This window comes from Alligator sinensis, unplaced genomic scaffold (genome assembly GCF_000455745.1).
Source record: "Alligator sinensis unplaced genomic scaffold, ASM45574v1 scaffold573_1, whole genome shotgun sequence".
Lineage (NCBI taxonomy): Eukaryota > Metazoa > Chordata > Crocodylia > Alligatoridae > Alligator > Alligator sinensis.
This window is the reverse complement of record NW_005841877.1, coordinates 2,864,312-2,880,093: the sequence shown is the minus strand read 5'-3', so window position 1 is coordinate 2,880,093 and position 15,782 is coordinate 2,864,312. Positions and strand designations below refer to the sequence as shown.

Sequence of the window (15,782 nt, the reverse complement as noted above, 5' to 3'; positions counted from 1 at the left end):
GCAGGAATGTGAGCCCAGATCGCCGAAGTGCTGATCTTATGTCCTGATTACTGGACCATCTTTTCTTTCATTCCCTGCCCCTGAAGTTGTAAAGGCATAGCATCAGTACAAACAATGAAGTACGCTCTCAGATGTGACCAGGGTTGACAAATGTCCATAAATTTACAGACTGTCCATATAAAAAGGGCTAAAAATATTTGTCCATAAAAAAATTGAGCTGTCCCTAAGAAACTGAGACACATGCTGTGGTTGCATTCTGTCAGCTGTCACTTGTCTATAATGGATGATTGCCTTGAAGGCAGGCATGGTCACGTGGCCCTAGGCAGTCTGAGGTGGTAGTGCCCCTGAATGGCAGCCTTGGGTAAGTCTCCCTTCCCAATGGATTGGTTTAGGTGTTAACTACCCAGGTTTGGTTTACTAGTGATTGAGACTATTAGCTGTTTGAGTTTCACTTAATGTTTAATAATTGTTTTTTTCTTAAGGTTCTGTATTTGTCTTCCTTCCCCGCCCCCCAGTTATCAATCCAACACCCAGTTAAAATTTATTTTCCTAGGTTTCTGGGTGGGTGCTTGAGCCAGATTTGGAAAGTTGGTGTTTAATCTTTAAATTTGAACCTGGCCCTTGTTACTGCCATCCAGGACCTGGCAGAAGGGTTACACTTACATTATGTAAACCAGATATCAGTACAAACTGATGTCAGCAAAAAAGTTTTTGTCAATGAAGTTTGCAGATGCTTAGAAAAAAAATATTCTTGGGTTGGCAACCCTGGATATGACACTATGATTACTTGTTGATATTCTGCCCATGGATCTCACCTGTTGTATCACAGTCCACGTTATATTTATTACACAGGTTAAAGTGCAACTTTTACATGATTCAGTTCTCTACCTGGTCTGTATCCACGGCAGTTAGGTACATCAGCAGATTGTTTTCTTTAGTCAGTTCTAGAAGATGGATTTTTACACATGCCATGTTTACTGCAACACTTCCCGTTGTAACCTGCACAGCAATAACTAGTTAATTTAGTTGCATTTAGAGTTAAGAAAATACAAATTAGTTAATTAGAGCAAGGCAGTCATAACCCAAGACTGGTTAAAGATCTGAACTGCTTTTGCTGCTGTAATATTTTTCTCCATTAATATTTTTATCTCTAGGCAGTAATTGCATTATAACATCACTACGTGTAAACAACATATGCTATATAATTTTGAATCCCCGGCTGCTTTCTAAGCAAAATTTTTATTACAGTAAAAGCTGCGTTATCCAGCACTTTACCACCCAGAATTCTCTATTAACCAGCATCTGTCACAGACGGCATCTTGCCATTCGGGATGCTACCGAGTGGTGTCACTAGTGGCAGCCCCATCCGACATTGTGATCGCGTTGAGCTTGTGCTGTGACTTTATTGCTGAATATCTCACCCATCCTGCAACTATGGCTACCAATACTCCATCAACAAGCAGAGGACAGAAGCAAAAGCATGTTTTGATGATTACACAGAAATTGGACATAATTAAGTGCCTGGAGAAAGGAGAAAACAGGAACAGGTTGATGTTCAGAAATTCAATGTTGGCTCGTCTACGATCTATGACATCAGAGTTACTTCAGTTCATGATGAATTCTGAGACAAGTAAAGCAACTGAGCAACGCTGTACTCTGCACAAACCAAAACTGGAACAATTAGACAAGATATTGTACAAATGGTTTGTCTTAAAACGTTTGGAGGGAGCTCCAATTCCTGACCCAATGCTGATCGAAAAAGCGAAAGACTTCTATCAAGAAATGGGAATGACTGAAGCCTGCTTTTTTTTTTTTCCAGATGGATGGTTGTCTTGCTTCCAACTTCGCCACGGTATCAGAAGGCTTGATGTGTCTGGAGAAAAAAAAAAATTTGCCGATCATGAGGCTGCTGAAAAATATTGTGCATTTTTCCAGAAACTGGTTGTGGAGTGTGGCGTAACCCCAGAGCAGAGCTATATCGCTGATGAAACTGGCCTTTTTTGGCATTGTTTGCCAACTCCTACCCTGGCTGGTGCAGGTGAGGTTGGTGCAGCTGGTTTTAAGCAGAGCAAGGACCACCTGACTGTGCTTGTGTGTGGAAATGCAGCAGGCACACACAGAATCAAGCTGCTGGTGGTGGGAAAATTCATAGATTTCATAGACATTAGGGCTGGAAGGGACCTCGGAAGATCATCGAGTCCAGCCCCCTGCCCAAAGGGCAGGAAGTCAGCTGGGGTCATAGGATCCCAGCAAAATAAGCATCCAGTTTCATCTTGAAGGTGTTCAATGAAGGCGCTTGAACCACCTCCGGTGGCAGGCTGTTCCAGACCTTGGGGGCTCGGACAATTCAGACGACCAAGAGCATTCAAGGGTGTCATTCATCTACCTGTTGAGTACAAGGCACAAGCTAATGAATGGATGGACAAGGAAATATTTTTGCACTGGTTTCACCATGTCTTTGTGGGAAAGAGCATCTGAAGAAACATGGAAAGCCAGAAGACACAAAAGTTATTCTGATTTTAGATAACTGTCGAGCTCACCCTCGTGAAGCAGAGTTAGTGTCTGGAAATATTCTTACCATCTTCCTGCCTGCCAATGTCACGTCACTCATACAGCCCATGGATCAGGGAATTATCAAAAACCTGAAATCCATCTACGGAAGGGACTTTATGGGGAAGCTACTCAACTATGAAGGAAGTCTCCAAGAATTTCAGTCACAGCACACCATTAACAATGCAATTTTCGATGTGGCATGTGCCTGGTGTGCTGTGAAGAGTACAACTTTAAGGATGGCTTGGAGAAAATTGTGGGCAGCAATGAAGTTTGCAGGGGGATCTTCTGATGAAGAAGAATTTGCAGGTTTCATTGTGAGACAGAAAAAAAAATCATTAAAAGAGATTCTTGATATCCTTCAAAATGCTGACCCCACTAACCCACTCACTAAACTCAAAGATACTGAGTGGGTAAACAGCGATCAAGACCTTGATGTTGCACAAATCCTTACTGATGCTGAAATTATAGAAAAGGTTGTGCATCCTGAAAGAGCTACTGCACCTGAACAAGACGCAGAAGAAGACGACCACAGTGAAGAAACTAAAGTGGATTGGGCTACTGCTGCACAATGTCTGGAAACAGTCTTGAAATTTGCTGAGCAGCAGTCATCTTATTCTGCTCAGGAAGTGATGCAACTTCATGTTGTTCACAACAATTTCCTGAAAAACAGGCAACTGATTTGCAGGCAGGCAGACATCCGCAGGATGCTTCAAAGAGCTTCTGCAGCTTGTGTCAAGGATCAGATATTACTATTGATGTTGATGATCCTCAAGAAAAGCCACGGTCTGAAGCAGAGCCACGTTCTGAGGCAACCTCTGATCCCAAGGTGCCTTCAGAAGCAGCTGAGGGGCAGTAATTGTACAATATACTATTTACTATATTATTACTTATTATCATAGTTAAAATATTAGAAGTTGTTATATCATAGTTAAAATGGCTTATTTTCTTTCTTGAAAAAACCTGTCATTATAATTCTCAGATAACCAGCATATTTGATTAACCGGAACCCCACATTCCCCATGGATACTGGATAACAGAGCTTTTACTGTAGTTGCATAAAGCAAATGGTTCTGTCACAGCTGCTAGTCAATACAGCTCATTTACATTCCTTTAATATAATTGCTACCTCTTTCATTCAGGTTTCCTCCAAGTTCAAGCTACTGTTTTCGGAGTTGTATAATATCTGCGGTTATTCAGTTTATTACCTGTTGAGAGCGCTTAACTTTACTCAAACAAAACAAAACAATCGTTTATATTTCCATATCCCAAGTCCTGTAAAAACTTAATGCATGCGTTTCACTTTATGCACCGTGAACAGTTCCACTGACTTGAGTTTGTAGATCTGAGACTCACTTCCATGGGCTTACTTACAAGGGCATAGCATTAATCACATAAGTTTTCACAAGATCTGGGCCTGTGCTAGCAGTGAAAAACCTCCATTAACTGGGAATCTCACCGCTCAACCAGTGAATGCTGTGAAATGGGAGGTGAAGTTATCACTGTTCAGTTACTGAGACTCATTTTCATCACTGACTGACTCACACAACAGAGTAAAACACCAAGGACCTCATTTTGTTTGACCTTTGGATACACAGTACAGGTGGCAAGGCAACATACTAAGTATCATCTTTATAAATATTTACTAACCTTAACTGAAAAATTGAATGCAGGGCCAATCTCTTCAAAATTATTCACAGTGGAAGGAACATTGTGATCAGAGTATATTTCATAGAAATTTATATTGGTAAGCCTGGCAAACAACCAGAAAACAATATTTTAATTTGGCAGGTGCTATTAAAATATATTCAAATATTCCATGTAACTGATCGTTTCTTGGTTTATTATAAAACAGCAAATCAGAGTTCAGAAGTATAATCAGGGGAAGCTCAGATATTTATAACCTTGTTTTAAATTGTATTTTGAAAAGTTGTTTAAGAAATAAAAACATCTTATTGGAGTCTAAATTGCAAATGAGTGCATAAAGCAGAGTGCAGTAAGGGAATACAAGGAATTGGAGGGATGTTGAAGGGCATCTCTCTGCCCAACTTAATCTCTTCATGCTTAAGCATAGTGCCACAGCCTTTTGCTTTTGCTTGGCGTTCCCTGCTGATGGCAACTGTAGTCCTTGCTGCCGTCTGCCCTTTCTGTGAGACTCCACCCTCCAGCGAAGACATGCATAATGCTGTCCCGGTTGATCAGAAATTTCAGGACACCAGAAGTGAAGTCTCCCAACATACCGCCCTGCTCAGTATTGTTTCTCAATATACCTGGGCTCCTCCTGAAAACTCCAAACAGACAAAATTTGACTTCAGCATTTTCCCCCCACTTCAGGGCTTGAATTTCTGGCATTTCTGGGTGTGTTTTCAGTCTCCTGTTTCTTCTTGCAAAACAGAAATGGCTTTTTGCCATTTTCTCAGGGCTCAAACCAAGAACTAGCTCCCAGATACAAGTTTTCCCAAGACCCATCCTCTGCTCTGTTAAAGGAAAGCCAAGTCCTCTACGGCAGATTTATTGACTCAATGACCTGTTTCCAAGTGCAGCCATAGTTGTTAAATAGGCTCCTGAGCTTCCATTAACCCCCTCTCTGCTAGGATAGGGTTTATATAACTTATTTCATATTCTCCTCTTAAGATTTTACCCAACCTCAGGGAAAATGTCAAAGTCTATATCAGGGTCTCTCTTTCCTTCAGATCTCTTTTAGGCTGATTTGCCTTTCTAGGAGTGACTCTTACATGCTCTCGATCTGCATCTCAAATCTTACTTTGTCACTGTCCAGAAATGCAACCTGAAATTGTAAATCTTGTTTTTCCTTAATTAAGACTGCTTGGGATCCTCTGCCTGGCCTCTTCTAAGGCAGCAAGTTCCTGCTGGTATCTTTCAGTTAATGAGACTAGATGGTTTAAGTCTGTATCCTCCAGTATTGTCTTGGTTTCTCGGACTTGTTGCAGTTACTGCCATAGCTACTAAATTGGGTTTTATTTTTTTGCTGCCTCTGTGTTCACCTGATCTTTAATCTACTCCTTGTGAGCAGCAGTGGCTCTCTTCTATTCTATAGTGTCCTTGTCTAGTGTCCACTGTCCTTATCCAGGATGCACATGCACAAGTGGTCTACTTCCTCCTGCATCACCATCTCTTGCTGTCTGGCTACTATTCAACTCTGTTCTCTAGCTTTTTCCAAAGCTCAGAGAGGTTTTTCCTTCTGTTCTCAAGCCACTACCTCTAGATAGCCCTGCTCTGTTATGCAATGAGTATAATGGGTCTTCGCTCCTAGGAGCTGCTCCCACTTCAGTTTGAGATCAGTCTTGGCAAATCTTGAATCTTGCCTGGTTCCTTTTCCTGAAGTAGGTACTGCTGCTTTGTTCTCTCAAAGTTTGTTGCTATCCATTTGGCCTCCACTGTTCTTTTAACTCCTCCACAGCCTGGGAATATTTGTTTCACCTCTGTATATTTATCCTATACGACTTTATGCCATTGTCCAGTTCCTGCAGAAAGGCTATCATTTGGGCTTGCTTGGTGGAATTTGATTAATGCTCCGTGATTCTCTCTATATAAATCCCCTCAAATCCTGGAAGCTACTATTCAGCATTCTTTGGGTGGATCATTTCTTCAGTCCCACTTGGACTCTCTATACTCAGAGAGCACAATTTCCCCACAGATCCTGTCCACCTCCCTACTGGCCAAGCAGGGCAGTCCCACGCCTGGGGCAGCCACAATGCGTGGAGCAATGTGAGCTGCCACCATACTGATTGCAACAATGTTGCATAGCCATTGCTGTGGCAGTGGCTAGTTTTGTCCTGTGCCAATAAAGTTGGTGCCTAAGGCTGCTGCTTCAGTCACCCTGGCTTAGTTATACTACTGGGCCAAGTTCTTAGTGGGGCAATTCCTTTCAGTATTGTCCTCCTTTTCTACAACAAAATGAGGTACAGCCCTTGAAGGCTTCCTCTACTTATCCCTTCCTGGGGTTATGTGACAGGCAAAGTACTCACAATAGTCTCAACTGCTTCTTTTGTTCTCATTACAACAGCTCAAGCTTTAAAGTCACAGTCCTTTATGTGTTCCCCTTGTCCACAGGCAAAGGAAATCATCTACTGGATTTTTTCTTTTTAAAGTATTAAAGGAAAAGAATAAAATGTCTGATGTCATTGACCAAGCAACAGTTTCTTACAACTGTCAAAAAAGATGATAGTGTATCTGGGTCCTGATGGCAATTCTGAGGCAATTCTATTTTCTATGGCAGCCTTGACAGAATGCCTTCAACTCTCCTCTTTATTCAGCATACCTCGTGAAGTGAATTTCAGCGTCATACCGCAGGGGAATTGATAGGCTGACTTGATTGTCTGCTTCTCGGTCTTCTTTACTTTCACTGTTCATCAAAAGCATAATGTATTATTCTCAGGCATTATAACACAATTATAATGTCCAAAAAATAATTATACTTGCAGTAATAGTAATATCATTGTTTTATCTTAGCTCAAACAGTTCATTGGTGGGTGTGCATTAAAAATTAAATAATTATATAATGCCCTATTTACTCAATTCCAAGATGAGATTTTTTTTCCTCCTTCACTTAACATGGGAGGGAAGCCCCTCATCTTAGATTTGAGTACAAGGCTCTGGGGGGTGGTTAGGGGGGGAATACATAGCTCCTGTGGTTCCAGCTCAGCCTCACCTCATGTTGGGGCTGGAGTTGTTGCTGCTTCTGCACCCCATACCTCTCTCTCCAGCAGCCTTGGGCCCCCTCCATCTTTCTCTCAAACCGCTTCTATTCCCCAATGCCCTACTCTGGCTTCCCTTTGGTCTGGCACTGGCGGGCTCCATCTCCACTGCAGCCTGGAGCATGGAACATGGCCCCAGACTGGCCCTGTAGCAGCTGTGCTGGATTTCCAGCACAGGTAGCAGTGGGGAAAAAGCTTGCCAGTGCTGAAGCATGGGTGGTAGGGGGGAGAGGCAGGAGGCAGACAGAAGTTTCAGGGGTAAAATGGGTGAAGAGGAGCAAGGGCCTGAGGCTGCAGGGGTGGGAGGGGAGGCACTGAAATGGCCTGAGGAGTGGGGCAACAGGGAGTGGAGGTCCAAGACTGTGTGGGGGAGGGCAGGTATAAGGAGGGGTTAGTAGGGTGGGGGGCAGAGAGCCTGGGACAAGCTGCCTTGCTCGCCAGCCACCTGTCTGCCCCTCTCACACTGCTTCCCCCATTGCCTGCTCCCTTACTGCTTCTCCCACTGCCTGTGCCCCCCCCGCCGCACCGCCTATGCTCTTACCACTCACTCACTGCTTGCTCCTTTATAGCCCCCCTAATTGCTTGTCCCTCCACCACCTGCAGTGATGTGGGAGGGCTCGAATTTAAGACAATTCTGCAATAATTAGATTCTATACATGGACAATTATGACAAATTTATACATTTTCCATGTACAGAAGCTAATTATTGGGGGGTCATGTTAAATTCAGGGTTGTCTTGGATTTGGGTTAGATAAGGTAAAATACTTTACCTCAATGCCTGAAAATTTATAACTGCCATGTTCTGAAGATGTTTGAGGTTGAAGTCAAAGCTAATATCAAAAGATACCTAAACAAAAGACAAAACCAACAGATTATACAACAAATTTGAAGTGCTTACAAGTAATTATCATTATATTTATTTGTCTGCACAAATTTCTGGAGTTTGAGCTATACATTAGAATACTGTAGCATGTTATCGTCTGCAGTAATTACTTCATCCTACCTGCAGCATTGCTGTGTTCTTATTTTCACCTGCAGCTTATATCATTCTGCAAACACTAACAATTTGCACATTAAAACATAGTGATGCAATTACTAGTTGCAAACAGCAGGAGCAGCATTTCAGGGAAGTTTGGGTTATTTACTTTTTAAGCATCCATTCTGCTGGCTATCATCCAAAATAATTTGATCTAAGCTGCTAAAAACAAGGGTTATATTCTGTTTAGCAAGGGCTTTTTCTCCTGCAGAGAAGGCATGTTCCTATTCTATTTAGTGAGTTCTCATTGCTGCAAGTGACTGTTTTAGGGACTGGGAAGGCCATTTCTTTCCTTCCCTAAAGAATAATGGAGAAGATTAAGCTATCCGAGATGTTGTATATCATGAGATGTATGTTATGTAAATAGGTTACAGGATATATCCTCAAGCTGCTTGAGGCACTATCTCCTGTCATGGCAGCACTGCTTGTAGGCAAGGATTATGTACAGTCCTGGAAAGGGAGTCACCACAGAGTCCTGCATTGGGCTGGGTACCTGCCAGTACCCACAGGTGACCCAGATAAAAGCCCCATTGAAAAACCCAAAAAGCCCCATTGAAGTGACCAATATATACAGACATTGTGGAGCTGGGTTGAATTAACACATTACTACTTCTGGGAAAACATGGGATTATTTTTTCATGGCAGTTTTTATGAGGTCATGGGTTTGACTAAAGCAGGTCAGGTCAGTCCATGGGTAAGAAGACTTGCTAATGTGGGTTGCGAGTTTGGGTCTGGTTGTATAATATTGAGTGCAGGTTGGAAGCAGGTCTATAAAATCAGACCCATGCAAGTCTCCGAGTCACCACTGGCTCAGTCAGAAGGAATCCCCAGGTGGGAATCCATTCAGTTCTTAGGAGAGAACATTGTTAAGATGGGGGAATTTCTGCTCTCAACCGCTGTGCTCTGAGAGCTACAAACCGACTGCCGCTTGAAGGGACTTCAGCCATTGTCCAGAAGGTAGGGAGAAGCATGTAGCGTAAGTGCTTCTCTCCCAAGCTGTGTAGAATCGCCAGCCTTTGACTGCTACTATCAGTGACTCAAACTGAACCTTACTCTAATGAGAAAACATTTACCAGTAATGCGTTAGGACACACTTGTGGTGGGTATCACTACAGATGTGTTGATATATGAAATCCGAGTGGTACCTTTTCTCCTTCTTTAAAAACAGGATAGCTGATTTGGCAAATGACTGATTCCTGGGCAGTGCCCACCTGACATGAAACTTCAGTTCCATCACTCTGAAGGAAAAAAATAGAAACGCCATATTAGCCATTAGCTTTTGATACAAGACTAGACACTTACTTGCACTGTTTTATCAATGTGACATCAGTGTGTTTGTGTTGCAGAAGAAAGCCAGCAGCATGTTGGGTTAAGAGGAGTGTGTTGTAAATCAAGGGAAGTGATTTTTCCACTCTGTTTGGCACTGATAAGCAGGGATGTGCTTATTTAGTGAGGCATTAAAGCTCAAGAGCATTGGTGAAATGGGGGTCCAGGAAGGGTGGTTGTTCCTCAAGGGAGTGATCCTGTGGGCGCAGAAGGAGGCAATCCCATCGTGCATAAAAGGGAGCAAAGGGGCCAAGAAGCCCTCTTGGCTGAACAGGGAAGTCCAGGAAAGCCTAAGGGCAAAGCAAGAGGTATACAGGCTGTGGAAACAAGGGGTAGCTACCAAGGAGGAGTATACCTCCCTGGCTCGCACTTGCAGGGAATCCGTTAGGAAGGCCAAAGCAGGATTAGGTCTTAGGCTGGCGACAAAAATTAAGGACAACAAAAAGTCCTTCTTCAGGTATACAGGGAGCAAAAGGAAGGTGCAGGATGGCATAGGACCCCTACAAGACAAATTAAGGCAATTGGTGATGGGGGGACACAAAGCTGAGCTCTTCAATGAGTTCTTTGCATCTGTATTCCTAGACACAGACCAAGACAAATCTCCCAATTGGACTGTAGATAGACACAGGAGGGACACCAGCCCACCAACTGTTAGCACAGACTTAGTGAAGGGGCACTTGGAAGGGCTGGATGTGTTTAAATCAGCAGAGCCGGATGAAATTCATCTAAGGGTGCTGAAGGAATTTGGCCAGTGTCATAGTAGAGCCACTGGCACGGCTGTTTGAGCACTCATGGAGCTCTGGTCAGGTCCCAGAGGACTGGAAAAGGGCCACTGTGGTCCCTATTTTCAAGAAGGGGAGGAGGAGGAACCAGGAAACTATAGGCCAGTTAGTCTCACCTCTATCCTTGGGAAAACTCTGGAAAAAATCATTAAGGATCACATTTGTGGGAGCCCAACAGGGAAAATAATGCTGAAAGGAAATCAGCACAGGTTCACTGCAGGTAGATCCTGCCTGACTAACCTTGTTTCTTTTTATGATTGGGTCACAAAATGCTTAGACACATTTAATTCTCATAAATAAACTGACAGGCTGTGATGTACATGATTATCTGGTAAGGCAAGTGGCAAATTGGCTTAGGGATTGCACCCAGAGTGTGGTGGTGGACAGGTTGATATTGACCTGGAAAGATGTGGGCAGTGGAGTCCCGCAAGGCTTGGTCCTTGGACCGGTGCTATTCAATGTCTTCATCAGTGATTTGGATGAAGGTGTAAAGAGCACCCTGTCCACATTTGCACATGATGCCAAATAACGGGGCAAAGTTAACACAGCAGAGGGTAGGGAATGGATCTAGGTGGATCTGGAAAGGTTGGAAAAATGGGCAGAACAAAATAGTGTGCAGTTCAACAAAGACAAGTGCAAAGTGGTGCACCTGGGCAAAAAGAATCACCGGCACACTTATAGGCTGGGGGGTGACCTTCTCAGCAGCACAGCAGTGGAAAGGGATCTTGGAATCATAGTTGACTCCAAGATGAACATGAGTCACCAATGTGACAAAGTGATCAACAAGGCTAACTGCACTTTATTGTGCATCAGGTGATGCATGACGAACAGGTCCAGGGAGGTGATGCTCCTCCTCTATGCGACGTTGGGCAGGCCGCAGTTGGAGTACTGCGCCCAGTTTTGGGCACCGCACTTCAAAAGGGATGTGGAGAATCTTGAGAGGGTTCAGAGGAGGCCACTCGTATAGTCAGAGGCCTACAAGCAAGGCCCTACGAGGAGAGACTGAGGGACCTAGATTTCTTCAGCCTTTGCAAGAGAAGGCTGAGAGGTGATCTTGTGGTTGCCCATAAATTCATCAGGGGAGGGCAGCAGGGAATACAAGATGCTCCATTTATGAGCGCACCCCCTGGAGTAACTAGGAACAATGGCCACAAATTGACAGAGTAGATTTAGGTTGGGCATTAGAAAGAACTTCTTTACAGTAAGGGTTACCAGAATCTGGAACGGGCTTCCAAGGAAGGTGGTGCTCTCCCCTACCTTGGGGGTCTTCAAGAGGAGACTGGACAAGGACCTAGCTGGGGTTGTCTGACTCCAACCCTCTTTCCTGCCCAGGGCAGGGGGTCAGACTCGATGACCTACTGAGGTCCCTTCCGGCCCTAACATCTATAAATCTATGGATCCTGGTTTTCTCCGATAATCCCCAATTTTTTGGATTAGAAAAAGTAAACCAAATTCCACATTTTTCCATGATTCATTCATTAATATTCTTTCTGTACTTTTTTAAATTAAAAAAAAATGGGAATTTTTTTTTTTTTAATCAGAGAAAACCAGGATCCCTGTTGATAAGGCAAGATGTGGATAGATTGGAAAGAGTCCAGTGGAGAATGACAAAAATGATTACAGGCCTGGAAAACATGACTTATGAGGAACAAGAAAGAACTAAGGTATTTAGTCTGGAGAAGAGAAAACTATGGGGGTATTTGATACGGGAAAAGGACTAGGAGCCGAAGAAATTTAGGTTGGTGATTAGGAGGAACTTCCTGATTATAAGTGTGGTCAAGCATTGGACAGGTAACCTAAAGACTGTGGAATTTCCATCCCTGGAAATTTTCAAGAGAAGGTTAGATAGATACTTGGCCAGGATGGTTTCATCAAGGATGACCCTGCCTAAAACAAAGGACTGAGCTAGATGACCTTGCAGGGTCCCTTGCAGCCCTACTTTCCTAAGGAATACAGATTGGAAGGAATTACAACTAACTTTTATGTTGCTTTCATGTGCAAAATGGGGATTCTAAATTATACCCTTGAAAAAGTCACAGTTTTGTAACAGGAACCAGATTTAACCCTTTAGAAAGCAAACCTGACTACGAGCAGAAGGTCCTTCCTTAGCTTCTATTGTACAATCCAGTTTCATATATGTTTTAGTCAATGATCTCCCTTCTGTGTTACAGCAGAAAGCTTGGGGGGGTGGGGGGGGGGTCTGCTCTTCAATTTCCTTCAAGAGTATCAAGTCTTGCTCTTTACAAATCTACCACATAGGAGCTTATAGGAGATTACAGCCCATGGATGGGCCAGGACAAGACCAGTGGATTTGCCTCTTCAGAAACGATCCCAGTTCTTTCCCCCCAAAAGAGCTCGTTTTGAATAATATACTGAATTCCTTCCCCATCCTCACCTCAACAGTAGCAGCCTTCCTACTTGGGCCAGACACTGGGGTCTGGATTTTATCCTCTTTGAACTGGTTGGGAGCAACATTTCAGACAAATGATTTACTGTATTTCTCCTAAAATAACCTGTAACATTCTTTTCTTTTCTTGTTTTTTTAACAAAGAAAAAAATCCATTAAAATCACAGTTTCTGGTATAGTGATCATTCCAAGCTGATTAACTGTCTAGTTGGAATATGTGACCTTGGCAGTAACATTACTACTAACTCCAAAGTCTGTGTTTTAAAACTCTCTCTGTTGCACACTTGATTTATCAAGTATGAACTGTTTGTGCCCTAGTAACAGTATTCAGCAGTGTTGCTTGGAGTAAAGCAGTACGTGCAAGATGCCAAGTCCCAAGGTAAGGAAAAGATTACTTCACCAGTGAGTCGAAATCAAACTAGCTAGGGTGCCAGCTCTTATACTGAGCTGGCTGTCTTCCTCCTTGATCTAAAGAAACTGGTATGTTACACTTAGTTCTAGCTAATTGTAAGGAGGGAGTTGGAAGAAATATTTCTTGTATCTTATGGAACAAGATGGAGTAGGCCTTTGCTGAGATAAGGACTACTAGAAAGGAAAACACTTATCAGGGAAACAAGAAAAAACAGAAGTAAAATAGGCAGAGTTGAGGTGGATGCAACTACATACTGATACAGATGATGAAGAGAAAAACAAGTTTTCTGAAAATGTAGCCTGGATTCTGGTGTTATATGCATTTTCCTTCTCGTTCCTAAGCTTCACAGTAAATGTTATCCTTCTATTCTTGCTGCTCACAATGAAGGGTTGTTTGCTGTTGAAAAAATTGATCGTTGTTATTATAAATAAAGTGGCTACTGCAGCTACAGATCATTGAAAGGCATTCGACAGCAATGAATCAGATGGACAGTACTGTCTGTTTTGATGTTCTACATATACAGAACTATCATTTTACAGACACTTTGTACACTGGCCATATGTATTGTGAAAGTGCTTCTTAAAACTGACCTCAAATAATTGCACTGTCTTGACTATATATAGCCCATATGGCTTCATTTGGTTTTAACAGGTTCTGCCACAGAAGACAGGCTGAAAATCTCCTTAATAGTTGCCTTATAGCGTGGTGATACTGATGTGAACCTACTTTTAAACATTAATGATATAACATGAAGTACTATTAATATATTTTTTCTACAAGTTCTGAACAAATATTGTACTGAAAAGAAACTCTGGGGTTTTCATTCAATCCATTATTGATTAAAAAACTTTTTGTGCAAAAATCTTAGTTGACACTTACCCATCATCTGTTTTCTGCTGAACATCAAGAATAAGATCAGAGATGCAGAGTTCATCCTTACCACAGTCTTTGATAAAAGGAATCTACAGACACGGAAAAAAGTTATCTTCTGCTTTTTTCTGAGAGACTAGAACTTGATGCCCTACCTGCAGGGTAGCATCCCCTTTTAGAGATGAGAAAATAAGGCACAGGGATAGTAAGACTGTATTTCCAATCCTAGGTAAGGTGGACTTTAAGGCTACCACCAATCCATATCTACCTAAGCTAAAGTGAAAGCTCCCAAGCTTGAGCTTCTAAGTGAAAGTGCCTAAGCTTGACACTCAGCTGCAGCCCAGCTCACAACGTAAAGCTCTGCTGACCCTTCTGCCTCTGGCTTAGTCTGCAGCTTTCTGACTGGCTACCTGACCCAACTTCATCTATAGCTAAGGACACTGGTTCTCCAGTCCTGGCTTGATCCATGGCTTACTGATTCTAGCTTTCTGGCCCAGCCTGACCACCAGCTCCAGACCCTGGTTATGAATCTGTCCTGACTCCTGTCCTTAGAATTAGGTTCCTGACCCTGTAGCTAACTACTATGCCTAACCATTGTCATCCCACTTGTGACACATTTGGTTTTATATTGTCCAGTAGTTAAGTTCTGTACTTACACTGTAGGATACAGATGCAGGAGAATATGCATCAAGGACAGGACTAGAGCCGGGATTTGCAAGGCCAATGTCAATACGCAGACCAAGGGAATTCACAGCGTCAGATGGCTCCTGTAATATACATATTGACTTAGTACGTAATAATTAATCTTACTGCATTGTTATGATGCAATGTTACCTTTTTATCCTCCAAAAGAACCATAAAGACCATACTCAGCTTATACACAGGGTTAACTTTCAATCAATCTCCCTACAATTGTGAGTTTTTATTTGCAGTATTTGTGTGAATGCAATAAAAATACCAAGTCACAATATTTTTCAGTGCATTTTCAGTTTAATATTTTTAGTGCATTTAACTCTGAGTCCTTCCCTTGGTTATTTGATTCTCCTGTGGGACTGTATAAAGGCAATAATGTTCAAGGTCCTTATTAGTAGTTAGCAACTTATATTAGGGAAAAGCTGTTTCTCTTAGACTTGAACCAGAAAATGTGGTCAACTTCTATTCAGAGTTGACTTCCAACAATACACATTTTCTATTATTAATATCTAATGTACTAGAAACAATAAAGGGTTTCTCCTTCATATATTTAATATCGTAGCACTGCTGATTTTTATCTATTTGTTTCTTTCACTCCTGGTCTGCTTAGTAGTATTTAAAGCAGCCGTATTTAACTCTTATCTAGAATTTATAACAATCTGTTATTTATAATTGTTTTTATGACTGAATCCTGCAAAATGCTATGCAACTCCAAACCCTGTTTCTTATTCAGAGGAGAAGATACTACACAGAGGCATATTTCAATAAGTCTGATCTTTACCTAACTTTGCCTGAGTGCAATATACCATGTTTACCCAAATCCAAGATAACTCTGAGTTTAAGATGACCTTCTAATAATTAGATTTTATACATGGAAAAATCTATACATTCATGATACTTTTCCATGTATAGAATCTAATTATCGGAGGATTGTCTTAAATTCATTTCTCCCACCACTGCAGCAGCGAAAACAGTGGCAGGGGAGTAG

The 15,782-nt window shown here is 42.2% G+C and overlaps 1 protein-coding gene across 1 annotated transcript in view; it reads right to left on the bottom strand.

The window, feature by feature from the left end:
* The window catches only part of ITGA2 (integrin subunit alpha 2), a 105,127-nt gene that overhangs the window by 17,913 nt on the left and 71,432 nt on the right, over positions 1-15,782 (bottom strand). The window contains exons 18-25 of the mRNA XM_014527898.2: positions 14,758-14,868; positions 14,111-14,193; positions 13,486-13,627; positions 9,450-9,542; positions 8,039-8,115; positions 6,833-6,916; positions 4,201-4,303; positions 889-999 (exon numbers count right to left, since the gene is read on the bottom strand). Coding sequence (XP_014383384.1) covers positions 889-999; positions 4,201-4,303; positions 6,833-6,916; positions 8,039-8,115; positions 9,450-9,542; positions 13,486-13,627; positions 14,111-14,193; positions 14,758-14,868 — 804 coding nt within the window. The remainder of the gene's footprint in view (positions 1-888; positions 1,000-4,200; positions 4,304-6,832; positions 6,917-8,038; positions 8,116-9,449; positions 9,543-13,485; positions 13,628-14,110; positions 14,194-14,757; positions 14,869-15,782) is intronic.